General features: G+C 40.8%; 1 protein-coding gene across 1 annotated transcript in view; it reads right to left on the bottom strand.

Annotated features, from left to right (window-relative positions):
- Positions 1-14,332: 14,332 nt before the first annotated feature.
- Rorb (RAR related orphan receptor B) overlaps positions 14,333-14,996 on the bottom strand; it is a 175,789-nt gene continuing 175,125 nt past the window's right edge. The window contains exon 10 of the mRNA XM_051194072.1: positions 14,333-14,508. Within this exon, the coding sequence (XP_051050029.1) occupies positions 14,353-14,508 (156 nt within the window). The 3' untranslated portion in view covers positions 14,333-14,352. The remainder of the gene's footprint in view (positions 14,509-14,996) is intronic.

Genomic DNA, 14,996 nt, shown 5'->3' on the forward strand with positions numbered 1-14,996 from the left:
GTTTGCTTGTGTGACCTTGTAAGTTTAATTGGGCCACCTGAGTGGGCATTGAGAGTGGAACTACCCAACGGAGCGTGGACAAATCACCAGTGGCTGCACCACTGAAAAGAAGGACTCTCTTTCTCCCACAGCCACCACCTGCTGAGCGCTTCCCAGGGAAGGCCCACCCAGGTAGCCCTTCCTTATCCATGACAGACCTAGTCTTGTGTGGGTACCCATAGCACTGTGAGTCCATGAGTACAATGGTCACAAGCTGCTCAGAAGATGGATGCTGTCTGTTTCCACCTCCTCTTTTGTGATGCTCCTTGAGCCTTGGAAGTGGTGATAAGGCTGTCCCATTGAGAGACAGCCACTCAACAGTCACTTATTTTTACCACCGTCACCAGCCATTACTCTTCTTTAACAACAGTAGACTGCAAAAAGAAGTTTTTTTTTTTTTTTTGTTTTTTTTTTTTTTTTTTTTTTTTTTTTTTTTTTTTTGACCAAGGCTGAGAGTATGGGTATAAAGGTAAATATTAAGGAGCCAATTTTCTAATGTGTTATTTAATGAGACAAAAGCAATGGGTTCACCCTTTGAGCCTATGGTCTCCCCAGCCATGGGCCCTTGATCAGGTCCACAGTGATTAGGCATGAACTCCCTGCCCTGGAGGAAGCCTCAAACCAGTCAGAGTGTAGTTGGTTACTCTGAGCGGTCATGTCATTATTGTACCAGTAGTGCATCCAAGGAGGTTACTTTATTAACTTACTTGTTTGCATAGTTATTTGTTCATCTTGGTATTGTGTGAGTGAATGTGTGCCTGTGTGGGCACATGCCAGGACACACATATGGAAGTCAGCAGACAGCTTTGTGGAGTCAGTTCTCTCCTCCCACCCTTTAAGTGGGTCTTAGGGATTGAACTTAAGCCATCAGGCTTGGTAGGAATTGCCTTTACATGATGAGCACTTCATCAACCCCCAGAGGGTCATTTTTGTGCTAAAACTTTATTCACCATTCAGGGTTAGAAATATCTTAGAGTGCAATGGTTTTTAAATATAAGATTAAAAAAAATGATCAAGATTCTGTGAGGGCTCTGGTTTTGGTCTCTGTAGTATGTGTCAGGGAATTTTCAGGTACCATCAAACAGAATTCCCTGGTCCATGGTGTAGATGTGTGGTTTGAGGAGAGAGGGAGTTCCTGCCGACTGAAGGTGGAAGAGAGGTTATGTGTTGTGGGACAATCTTTTCTAATTTTATCTTCTCTGCTCACCAAGTCTACCACATGGCTCCCAGTCAGCCCCATTCACCCAATCATTACAAAGCTGGGGAAAAGCCAAATGGCACTTTGTCTCCATCTGTTTGAGGATTGTGGGACTTTAGACTTCAATGTTTGCTGAGAATGGAACATACAGACTTGTCAATAAGGTCTCAGCAACACCAAGTGGTGTCCCAGGATGGATCATAGCACTGGAAAACAGGCTGCCCTTCTACAATTTTTTTCTGCAAGTTGGTTCTGTAAGAGGATTACACATTCTCTCCTCTCCTCCTAGTTAAATATTTCTTCCTGACTGTGGAGGTGCTGTGAAAGTTTGCAGTGTGTATTTGAATTTTCAGTGCGATATGGGATGTTTGCTTCCTGAGCAATGTTTTCGGAAGAAGGGGTGGGGTATTTGGGAGTGGCTATCTGCATTTGTGCCTTAGAATTTCCAATTACTTCCCCACAGTCTTTTACTACTTTCTTTAGGTAGCTTTGTACCCTCTATCTGCCTCTGTTGGTGTTACTTTGATAAGCGTCATATGCATCAAGAATATGCTATATGATTTGTAGATTGGCAGTCCATAATGAAGACGTTCAATTAATACCATCATTTTCTTGAAATCAACCTGAAGTTTTCATCATCTAATTGAATGAACGAGAAATCACAAGACATACATGATATACACAGTGTTTGTTATATCATATACTGGAGTCTTAACTTCTAGGAACTCAGAATGTGTCTTCAATTGAATCCAGGTTCTATACAGTCATAGTCAAATTAAAAGGACATCATCAGCTAGAACTAGTGCCCTTATAATAAAGGAAGAATGTAGACACAGACATGCATACAGGCAGCATGCCCTGTGAGGATGAAGGCAGAGAGATCTTGGGACAAAGTTTCTTCAAATCTTATACAAAAGATAGTATAGATATTGTTTAGGAAGAGCCAGTTATTGGGCAAGGAGCAGAATAGTTCTCTATAGGAACTTTCTCAGAGGGAAACAACCTGGATAACCTATCATTTAACGAAAGTGTGAGAACATACACTGCTGTCATTTGAAGCCCCCTCTTTGTGAGACTTGAGCCCTTGAAAACTGGCACACTAGTATGAACACATTATTGATCGGTGCTTGATGGATAGGAGAAAATGGGTTCTTGAACTGGTGCCACTTACATGAGATGCTTTGGGGTACCTGGTAATTGTTGCTGAGTGTCTGTCTACTATAGTCATCACAGTTACTTATGCATTCTTTCATGATTCAAACCCTAAGACAGACATTTTCTTCTTTGGTGTCTATAATGACACACAGCTATAGTTGCTGGGCAAAGAGCTCTGAAGCACAGGGGCCAAGTTTTCATCTCATAGAATGCCTCAGGACTAGGAATGCAAAGTCAGGGAATAGTGACATAAAAATTAATATCTCAAAATGGTTCCTCCCATGAAGAACTTCTGTTGTTCTTTGCTTCCCACATGAGGTTAGTGACCAGATATTTTCTTACTGAGTCAAAATGAATGCACCAATCATTTTCCATTAAGCATGTCTTTTTGTTTTGATGCTTTGATATTTGATATTTAGGGTCTTGCTGTCCCTAGAAAGATTGTTTGTCCCTCCCTGCCCCCACCCAGGACTAGCTAATTCTTTGGATAGGAAATGAGCCCACACTAAGCAAAGCAATAACTCTAAAACAGGCCCCAACTTCCTCCTTTCCTGAGCCCTCAGGGTTGCCTTGCCTCTATCTTCCTGGCCCAGTCATGCCAGGGCCAGGTGCCAGACAACCTGTAAGAGCTCAGCATTCTAGTGACCACTGACATCACACATACTGGACAGTGCCCAACCTGCTTTCTGACCATAAGAATCCTATATTTTAAAATGTGAATGTCCACAAAAGCTATGTTCTCAGGTAGAGGGTAGCAGCACACCAGAGATATAGACAGATCTCTGAATTTGAGGCCAGCTTGGTTTAAATAGTGAGTTCCAGGATAGCCAGAACTACATAGCCCTGTCTTAACATTTCCTCTCTAGTTTACTCTCTCCTCCCACCAAAACAATAACAAACAGCAGCATCAGCATCAACAACAAAATCTTGTGCCCTAAACGCACAGCTCTCCTTCACCCCAATGGCATTCTTAGTGGATCCCGAGTTCCTGATCTTTGTCACTGGTTGTTCTGATGATCTTCAATAAATAAACCTTGTGCGTGCGAGCAGACTAAACTGTGACAGATGTTTGGGATCACAGAAATTTTAATTTGGAAGATGGCAGACCAGGAGGGAGGTCCTTCAGTTCCCTTCCTGTAAACTGATAGGACAAATGTTAAGTTTGTTTTGGTATTCAGTCTGCGAAACCAATAACTAGGAATAAAAGATGTGAGTCCCAGTTTTAATAAACTACATAATGCTGTTTAAAACTCCCACAGGCACTGATGGGCAATGAGTTCAAGAGTAGTAGGCTGGGAAAGTCCTGTCCTAATGTGTAAGAACTGGCTGCCTAAGGCAGAAGGAGCTGGAATCTAAAGAAGGCAGAGAGAGAGAGAGAGAGAGAGAGAGAGAGAGAGAGAGAGAGAGAGAGAGAGAGAGAGAGAGAGAGAAAGAGAGAGCCAAGATTGCACAAAGACACTTACCGTAGATCTTCACCTGGCAGGACCAAGGGCTTCATGTTAAACTGTACACTGGTGAGCTGTGGTTAAAAGAAACAAACTTCTTCCTCAAAATGTATCAACATGTCTCTAAGAAGATGAAACTGAAATGGCTGAGAAATGTTTAACATCCTTAGTTATCTGCAAAATGCAAATTAAAACTACTTTGAGATTTCATTTTATACTACTCAGAAAATCCAAGATTAACAGAACAAATGGCATCTTGCTGGTGATGATGTGGGCTAAGGGGAGCATTCATTTGTATCTGGTGGGAGTGCAAACTTGAACAGCCATTATAAAAATCAGTGTGGGAGGGTAATCAGGAAGTTGGGGATAGGTCTACCTCAAGATCCAGCTATATCACTCCTGGGGATATGTACAAAGGACTCTACATTCTCTTGCAGAGGCACTTGCTCATTCATGTTCACTGGGGTTCTATTCATAATAGGCAGAAATTAGAAACAGATTAGATGTCTATCAACAGATGAATGGATAATGAAAATGTTGTACATTTATACAAGGTAATGTTATTCAACCATTTAAAAAAATCATAATCTCCAATTTCACAGGTAAATGGATGGGATAGAAAAAAATCATCTAGAATAAGTTATCTTAGATCCAGAAAGACAAATCATGCTATAAATTTGCTTATATATGAATGTTAGCTTTTAAGCCTTAAATAAGCATGCTATAATCCCTAGAACCATAAAGGTTAGGTGTTATGAACACTTTCCTGCCAGCCTGATCCCAGAGCCACATCAGTCCCAAAATATTGCACAGAGACTCTATTAGTTATAAAGCTGTTGGCCAATGACTAGAGCTTCTTTTTGGCTAGCTGTCTTAAATATTAACCCATTTCTACCAATCTAAGTGTTTCCACGTGGTCTTACCTTACCGTAAAAAGGGTCCAGACCTCTTCTCTCATGTTCTATATCTTGACTCCTCTCTACTACATCTCCCAGAATCCTCTTTGTCTCCTAGTCCTGCTTATCTTGCTTTCCTATTGGCCAGCAGGGCTTTATTCATTAACCAGTAAGAGAATCATATTTACAGAATGACATCTCCCATTAGTTAGGTATAGGATAAAACAACGGGGTGATCTTTCAAGTAAGGGTAATTAGAGTACATAGTGAGACAGGAAGAGACGGGATTGGGAGGATAAGGGAGAAGAGGCAGGTAAGGGAGGGAATACAGGAAGGACAACTAACACTAAGGGCCATTTGAGGGGTCATATGAAAACCCACTATAGTAGAAACTTGTTTAAGTATATACACATGTGAAAGAAATCAAAGTGGAATCACCAAATAATGGGGAAGGGACAATTACCCCAACTTGAAAATTTTTTTCTACTAAGTGAAATTTCCAATGCAGGGAATGGGTTACATCTAGTGAAGTTGTTGGTCAAAGGAGACCCATGGAAACATCTAAACCACTCAGGCTGCTGCCAGTGCTATTGGTTGCTCCCCACAAACTGATGGCAATTGCTGATGGCAAATTGCTGACAATAGCACTTACATATCTCATTGAACAAGAAGTTGAGATGACGCCTAACTAGAGCCTTCATCACTACTGGCTAATGTTCATAGTACTTGAAATTACTCTGTATGCTACTAGAGAAGAAAGGTAACCACTAACCAAGCTATGATCCCTGTGATGTACATTGGTGACCTTCCTGCATGATACACTGGTGTAATAGTGGCACAAAAGTTGGAGTTATCAGCCACTATCTGATTGAATTTAAGGCCCACTTCATGAGATGGAACCAATGCCTCACACTGCTCAGGTGGCCAGGAATATGAGACTAGATAGGCCAAGGATGTAGAGAAAAATCAAATACCATTGTTTTGCTAAAGGAAAACAGCAACAAAGTGTCTCCTAGTGACAGTCTGCTATGCTTATAGTAAGAGACCTTGAAACAGTCCTAAATGGGACATCCTCATCACAGCCCTCCCCTCAGGACTCAGGGAGTTATCAGAAACAGAAGAAGAGGCAGGAAGATTATTAGAATCAGTGTGACTAGACGACACTGAGGAAAACGTTTCTTCCAGACATAGCAGGGATAAGTGTATATGAACTCACAGAGACTGTGGCAACATGCATAGGATTGCACAGGTCCAAGCCAGAAAGGAGCCCAGGGCTAAGATAGGGAGTGGATACAAGCTCCTATCCCTAACTAAGAAACTATGTACAATTAACAGCTGCTCCATCTCTAACCAGGCACTGGATGACCTGGGCAGAGATCAAGGGGGCACATATAGCATTTCCTTGTCAGAGTATAGCTCTGCTTCTGTGATCTCTGCACAGGGCATGTCCTGAGTGGAGATGCTGCTTGGCATATCCTTCAAGGGTTATTACCAGTTCCAAAAGTGAGCTGGTCTCGGTTGATTGTCTGAATCAGTGATTCTACTTTTGAAACCTCAACCTATGTCACTTTTCCCAGAGTACCGTGGCTCTGGGGAGCCCAACCTGCATGGCTCCAACCTTCTGAAAGTGATTGGTTCTTTTAGAACTACTTTTTTCAACATTGTCTTTCGACTGTGATTGTTGACTGTTACCTACTCTACAGGATGGTGTCCAGCAAGGTTCAGAGGGTTTCATGTGTGCTTGAAAACACTGACTTCAGTGGAGGTTCACTGAGAACAAAACAACAAACCACACAGACCCAGAGACTCGATCAGGAGTTATCACCCAAAGCTTCATCAGATGTAGTGGGTGTTTCATTTATTTCAAACCTGCTGCATCTTTCAACAGAATATTCAAAGGGGTTGCTTGTGGCTTAGCTGGGGGTGGTGGGTGGGCTTCCTTTTATGCAAATGTTGAGAACAGAGAGCTGTTACTTTTCAGAGACGTTGCTCCTCCTTTAACTGTATGATATAGCTGTGCGGAAGTACATTTCTTAGAAAGACATTTCTCCAACCAGTTCACCTTACCAAGGTCAAGTCAATGATATTCTGGTAAGCTATTTTGTCAAAATGTCCTCCAAGTCTTTTCTTCAAAATCACTTTTCACTTAGGGCAGATATGGGAGACAGAAGAGTTTCCAGTGAAAACGATTACCCACCATTCACTGGAAAAAAGACAGCTTTGTAAGCCAGAATCTACAGGGCCTTTGTTCTTAAAGCCCCAGTTATCTGTGCACTCCACCCCCTCCTTCCTTGTCCCCGTGTGTGAAGAAAAGCACCAGGAGAGACTTTTATTTTCTTTTTCTTCTTTTAATTTGTTCAGCATTGAAAGAGGGAAGGTCATAAACATTGATTGTCATTTACAGGAAACATTCAGAAATCATGTGTGCATTATCTGGGAATGCTAACAGTATTCAACTAATAATTTACAGGACATAAAATAAGGACAAACCCCATTACATTCTAAAGTAATATAAAACTCTCTTTAGTTGTTAGGGAGTGCTGCTTTAATCTATTATATTTATAATTAAAAAAAATTTCAATGCTTACTTCCTAAATGACTCAGGCTGCAGTTTTACTCACATACACAGAAATCAGGGCTTATATATTAAACAAGGAGAGAGAGAGAGAGAGAGAGAGAGAGAGAGAGAGAGAGAGAGAGAGAGAGATCAGAATATTGTAGATTTAAAAACTACATATATCACTGGGTTTATTTGTAGTTTGCCTTTTGCCTCTACAGGCTGGTAAGAGTATATGGTAATAGCATGATTCAGCTCCCGAAGAATCAGTGGTTGACTACAGGAGGCATTGCTCTTTTTTGTTTGTTTGTTTGTTTGTTTTGCTTTGCTTTTTGAAAAAAAAAGTATACTTAGCTTTTCAGAATGAATGCTTTTATTTTACATACTTGCGGCAATGCAAAGTCGGGGCACTGCCGACAGCGGTGTGCATGCTAAGGAGGAGCAAGTTGTACCTTCCAGGCTGCTCCTCCAGGTGCAGCTGAGGGGTAGGCACAGCCAAGCCCTGGACAGCCCTGGGCTTCACCTCTGGACTCAGTGGCTCTGCACCTTGCACTGTAGGCTGGAGCTATGGCAGAAGCATTAAATCTCAGAACATCAGAAGGATAGGAAAATCATTTATCTCAATCCTAAAAGCGAGGAAGCATTGACAGGGATTTCAAAAAATATTGGAAAGTCTCATTTAAATCTAAATATCTTTTTATTTTATAAATCGGTCGTCATAAAATACTAGCCTTTTTTCCATCATATTTGGGATGCAGGAAAAAAACATCAGTTTCACGGGCCCTGCTCTTGCCTGGGTTGTTATCTTCACCCCATCTCAGATTTTTTTCCTACCTCTCAGTCTCTCCCCAACCCTCCCCCAGCTTCTTTACAACAGTTATTTGGTGGAGGTCAGTTATGGCTTCAGCGAATGAGTGGTCTGACCTCAGGTCATTAATAAGAAATAAACACGTACAAAAATATTTTGTTCATCAGAAAGCAGGGTTTGTTTTCCTTAAGCTGTTCCATGCAGAATGGATTTGGACAGAGCCATTTGCTATGAGGAAAGATGACTTCACTTACACAACAGTCTTTTTTTTTAAGCCTTCCTTTTTCATATTGTCTAGTTTAGACGGTGCTTGTAGGTCTTAGGCCAATCTTCAATACTGAATTCTTTGGAGCAGTTAATTGATAGCCCTGTCCCTTTCTTAGTTGTATTATAAAAAGAAGCATATACTTAACATCGATGACCTGTCAAGATGCTTAACCCATTATAACCGTTTTCCATTTAAAAACCTGAGAGGTACATATCACTCAGGAAGGAAGCAAGTACATATTTTATCTTTGTTGTTTACCCCCCTCTAAAAAATTGTTACAAAGTCTGAAGCTTAAACAGAGACATAGAAAAATCAGTGTATTCACCGTCTCTAGTTATTTACAGCAAAAATTACAGAGACAGCATACATTGTATTAGACCTTCCACAAGCATATATTAAAAGTAATTACATTTGAAAAAATATTTTTTTTATTTTTCCTCTACATTTCTACAATACATACTCAGTTCTCTGTGGGTGTCGGTTTTATTCTTGGGTGTGTGTTAATGGGATGGAGCAAATGATGCTGTGCTTGGGTGTGGGGTTTGTGGCCTTCTGACATTCCTCATGGGTGTCTATGTCTGGCTGTGCTGGTGACGTGGGGGTGTTTACCATCAGACACAGCCAGAGCCTAAGTGTTGTGAGCCTCATGCTGCCAACAGGGGTGCAGACAACCTGCATTTGCCCTTGTTGGTCTTATTTAATTCCAATAATCTTTGTGCTTTAGTTCTGGCTGTGGAACAACCACTGGCCTGGTTTCTCTGGTCCACTGGAGGTTGTGCTTTGGTCCTGCAGGAAGCAACAGTTGCTGTGACCAGTTCACCTCGGAGGAATTTCAGCAGCTTAGAAAAAAGTGCACAGACATACAGTCCCACCTGCTGTGTAGGAGTCCGTGACCTGCACTTCAGAACAAGGGGGGGTGAGGCTATCTCAATGACAAAATAAATTGCTGCAAAATGTATAGCTAAGAGAAACAGGGAAAGTGTCACAGATTTGAAGCCATATATTTAAGGACACATGTACACAGGCTCAAAAACATGAAAGTTATACATCTGACTTTCAGGAAAAAAAGTGAACAAGAAATCTAGTTTTCTTGGGCTCTTCCACAGTGGAGCTCGGCAGGACATATGGAAGTATCTTTTGTGAGCCATCCTTCAACCGGTTTGCCTTTGTCTTTCAATTGCTATTTTGTTCAGGCCACCTGCTATTATATCATTATGTAGTGATGGTAAATATTGTGACTACATTGAGAATGAGAAGGGCAAGATTTCTTCTCTCCCCCTCTGTACTAATATCATCTTAATGCCATCTTCCTTCAAATTTAGCCTGACCAGCTCTAGCAGAACAGATGTGATTTTTGACATCAACCCAAGGTGGCAAGCTGGCAGTCTATGAACCTCGTCTGCTCAGAGATGTGTTTGATTGTTTTTTACTATGCTCAGAATCAACTGTCATTACAACCGAGGCAGCACTGTCAGCATGCAACCTCAGCCGAATGGTGGCTATCTCGTGGTAGGCAGGGCATTTCCTTGCCAGCTTGCTACAATTGCAACACTATTCGTATCTGTTCCACATTTTTTTTGGGGGGGGGTGTTGAGAGTTTATCTGTTGATTTAAACAGGCAACCACCTCTGGTTCTGAAATGTATTCCTCTCTAAAAGTAAAAGGGTTATCAGCCTGTTTCCAAAAGACCCCATGGCTCCCCACACCAGGCTTTTCTTCATCAAATAGCGCTTTATCTTGGTGGCGTTTCCCTCTTCTTTATGAAAGGACTCTGCAGAAGTTTCCCTCAGATACACACTTAAGAGCCACCTCTATCTTTAGGTGCTTGTCAGAGCAGAGACATCCTTGCCTGAACCTACTATCCTTTGTGGTAATTTCATTAGAAATAAGAATTAATATAGGAAAGAAAGAAAGATCCAGAAGAAATGATTTGGACAGCAGCCAAAATTTTCTGTTTCTGGAATGAAGACAAACTGAGGATGTGGAACTACACTGGCATTACGTATTTCTGGTGTCTTTGAAAAAAAAAAGAAAAGAAACAAAAGAGAACGAATGAATGAACAACAGCAAAGAAAAAAAACAACAAACAAATAAACAAACAAAAAACAAAACAAGCAAACAAATAAACAAAACCAAAAAACAAAAAACCAGGAACATTTTAGGCGGTCTTTGGGACCTATGTGAGCGTCATTATGGAGAGTTGGCTGTGCATCTTCAAGGTTTCCTCCCAACAGTTCAGCTTGACTGCTAGGAAGTAACCTGCTTGGTAAGGCAGCCATGATGGAAATGCACCAATGTCCCCGATGCCTCTTGTTAATATTCAGTTGGGCGCAGCCTAGAGTCTCTTAGCTACTGCCTTAGGAATCCAGTCACCTAAGACCACAGTCTCTGCTTTTTGCTTAGAAGTCCCTTAGCTCAGAGCCCTGAAGAAAATATTAAGACAAAGAGAAATGCAGAAAGTGTGTTTGGAAAGCATATCCTCACCTTCAGTGTCTAATCTGTGCATGAAAGATCCCCAGAAAAACTGACACAAAGATAGGTCAAGTCACAGCAGCAAGGCCATTCGTAACTGTCAACCTAGATTTGAAATCTCTCATTTTCCCTCCAAAATCTGCTTTTTTTTTTCTTTTCTACAGAGTACGGATGCCCTGGAGTTGTCATTCACACAGCCTGTCAGCTCTGTCCTGTGACAGTTAAATCTTGTATTTCGTTTGCTAAGTGCTTACACAGGAAGCCTGGATTCATTGGGGGATAAGCAGGACAGCCTGGACGGTTTGTTCTTTGTTCACTTTGGAGAGTGAAACTAATGTCTTTACTTGTGTGGAACTTTTGGGCAGGTCCAAAAAAATCAAAGCAATTCATTCATCTTCTGCCACAGAGCCACTGGAACTGGTCTGAAGCCTGGTAGAGAGGGTCTCTCACTGGAGTGTTTAATTTATGCCACTTAGCTTTTATTGTCATCTTCCTGTTTATCCCTGCCCCTTCTCAATGATTTTTTTTTTAATGGACCATCCCTGAGCAGATTCAGTGCGGCATCTAAGCATCTACATCAAGCAGTGATTGTCATCCTTGGGGCATGAAGGAGACTGCAGACCCCAATTCCTTCTTCCAGCGCATGCCTCATCCTAGCACATTTTGAACATCTGCCAGTTCTCAGAAGGAACAGCATGCTGAGACTGTGTGTGGTAAAGAGAGTTTTTCTTACTGAAATTTCATGTAGTCACTGAGAAGTTCAAAGGGCAGTGTTTAAAGGCTTTCTTACCATTAAAAACATGACTCGGTCCTCTTTTAAGGGAAAAATTGGCAACTGCAGCCAAAATTGGAGCTCTCTTCTCTGGATGGAAAAGGGGGCTGGGCCTGAGCTGGTTACCACTGTTTGGTTATGGTTCAGTTCCTAGCTCTGTTTCCTGTCCCTTTGCTTCAGAAGGTTCACACTGTCCCAGTGAAATGCTAGCATTAGTGGAGATGACACAATTTCAAAACCAGTACCCCCTGAGGCAAATATGGGGAACAATCTTTTCCTACACCACCCGTGGGCAAGGGAGAAAAAAAATTCTCAGCTACTTCATCAATTGGGCCAGTGTAAATCCTCTAAGGTAAAGTGGAGGCAACAAACGATTCCCTTTGCAGCCCAGCGAGATTTACAGGCTGACAACGGGAAACACTGGGCCAACAGAACAATGAAATCAAAGTTTGTCATGAGTTCAAAGCTCAAAGGGGAACGCCAAGTAGACACAGTAAGCATCGCCTATCACAAGCCAATCATAAAACATACATCGTATTTGGAAGCAGCTTGGTTTAATTGAGCGCCTTCCATTACCCTGTTTTCCTAGCAATCAGAAAAGTATCTTTCCATTAGAAGGAAATATGACTCTTGGAATTAATTCTTTATACAAAGAGCTAGCAGGAGTGACATTTACACCAGAAAGAACTGGGTCCCTGTAGCAGCATAATAAGCAGTCTACAGCTGTCTTCTCAGAACCAAAGGTAATTTGGTTCAATGTAGTTAAATTAATTGAATATAACAGTGGTTGAAAAAGAGATTCATTATTTTAAAGCCTTTTTGTTTTCCCCCAATGGCTTGGAATTCATCAATCATGAGGTGAGAAAAGCCCCTGTTTTTTTTTTTTTTTTTTTTTGGAAAGGAAAGATTAACAGGACTACTGTTTGGATCATCCTCCAGAGTTCTGAGGCATCTTGGAGATGACTCTCAACCAAGAACTTCAGGAGAACATAAGAAATTAAAAAAACAAAAAAACAAAAAACAAAAAAAAAACAAAAACAAAGTTTCTATTAGTGAAGATTTAGAAAACGTGTGCGTGCGTGCGTGCGTGCGTGCGTGTAAGGAGAAAGGGCAGGTTTTTATAAGCTAGGGGCTGTTCCACATTTATAGTACATTTTAGCTTTTGGTGTTTTACACATGAATGTGTTCCCTAGCTCTTTCTTCGAAAGTCTTAGTTTGGACTAGACTGTATTAAAGGCCCATGCCTTCCAGGAACTGGACAAGCAAATGGTTCACGCTTTTCTGGTGATTAATGTCATAGGAGCATGGATGAAGAACCTGCATAGGGTACCCTTCCATCCATTCTGTTCTTTTAAGAGGCTAAAAAATAACCAGTATTTCCTGACAGAGGATGCCATTTAAACCTATGTAGGAAAGAATTTCGGCTTTGGGATATATCAGTCTCATAGACAAAACATTTAATTTTTTTCTAATCTTTTAAATTTTTGCTCTATTTTTAGAATACAGAATTTTGAAGTTGAAGAAATTGGAGGTTCCAGGCTCTAGACTGCTTTCTCTTTTTTATTAACATGTTTTCTAACAAATTATAATGGGTATGAATTGAATGAATTACTTCTTTACTTTGTATATTCTAGTTCTTTCTGTTCTTTGGGGAGGGGGATGGTTAGAAAATGTCTATGCAAAATAGCACTGGGGCCTTGTTTTATACTTGTTTTATACTTCTAGTCAAATGTTTCTAAGAACATCGGTGGTGGGCATAGCCCACAGACTGACTTTTTCCTTTTTTTGTTAAAGAAATAATAAACATCAAAGTCAAGTTTCTTTCTCAGTTTGAAATCCAAATCCAAAGGGGAATAAAACCCTAATATTTTGTACTGTGGTAAAAGAAAATAAGAAATATTATTGTCTGGTTTATAGCCTGGTTTATGGAACAGGAAAATGGTTTCAACCCCTACCATGTACCATCTTGTCAAGGCTTTCAAGGCATTGACAGAGATGGAGTTTTGAGAAAGTTGCTCTATGTTATACCCATTCCTTTGTAGGCTTGTTTCTGAAGGGTACTATCCTGTTGTTATGTATGGGTGAAAACTCTGGCTGGTAAAGAAAACCCTGATTGTCTAACATAAAAGAAACATTTAACAGAAAATAGAAAATCACACGAGAAAGCCTGTCTGAACCTGCATTGATAGTGGGCATGGTATTTGAAGCCACAGTGCATGAATACGTAATAGTCATATATAATACTCTTCCATATTATATATTCATTACATACATGCACAGTACTTTCCAAGACAGTTACACATTTCCACATGCATCAACTATCTAAAAACATAGAAATAGGTAAGCCTAGTAAGTGGAATTTCCTTAAATTATATTTGAACAATCAACAGGAAAAGTAACCATGTAAAGTACGGCTCTGTTCTTGTGTATATATCTACAATAAAATCCTATAAACAGTTGTCTCCAAAACATACCCGAATAAAATTAAAAAAGATAACACCCAGTGTCCTATATTTGTATATTTATGGTCATTTCAAAAACAAACAAACAAACAAACGAACAAACGAAAGAGCCCCACTCAGGTGCATATTTACATTCTTCAAACTGTAGCGGTGAAAAATAATTCTATTAAGTGCAGGACATTCCTAATGTTGCAGTAGTGACATTTTCCTTAAGTCTCCATGAGCACATTGCTTTTGTCTCAGCGGTGATGCATTCCGTGACTGAGAGCTCTCATCCTCATCATTTGCAGACGGCGGCACAGTCAGGGTTAAAGAGCTCCTTGTACAATGGAGGGAACAGTGTGTTCACTATATCTGGATGGGATTGCTTAAATACCTGCAGCTTCTCCCCGTGCAAGTTGCAGACTGCCGTGATAGTCGGTATCTTGGCTATTAGCTGCAGAACACAGACACAGAGGGACACAAAGAGGGAAGCTCGTTAGTGGACTGTCTTATGAATTAGTGTCTTTTGGGGACCTAGACAAAGGTAAATGGCTTTGGGAAAAAAGATGTTCAGAAAGAGAAGGCTCACTTTCAGCTTCCCTTGAAAAGAAAACAAAAACATTCCTCATCCCATGATCTAAAGGAAAAAAAAAAAAAAAAAAAAAACCCAAGAGAAAGCAAGCAAGCAAGGAAGGAGGGCTGAGCCTCCCATCTCATTGTTCTCAAATAAAATATGCACAGGAGGCATTCTTGTTTAGTATATGTGACTGGGTGCTGAGCAGGCGAGCTATCTGAATAGGAATCCTGCTTCCTAACCATGAAGGACAGTGGGACAGTGTGACTCTGAGGCACTTTCTGTCTCAGTCTGTTCACTTGTAAAAATGGGCTTGTTAATTCTGTCTTTCTCTTTGAGTTATGTGGACGGAGTAAGGAAATTGATAT

The sequence above is a fragment of the Phodopus roborovskii genome, unplaced genomic scaffold (genome assembly GCF_943737965.1).
Source record: "Phodopus roborovskii unplaced genomic scaffold, PHOROB, whole genome shotgun sequence".
NCBI lineage: Eukaryota > Metazoa > Chordata > Mammalia > Rodentia > Cricetidae > Phodopus > Phodopus roborovskii.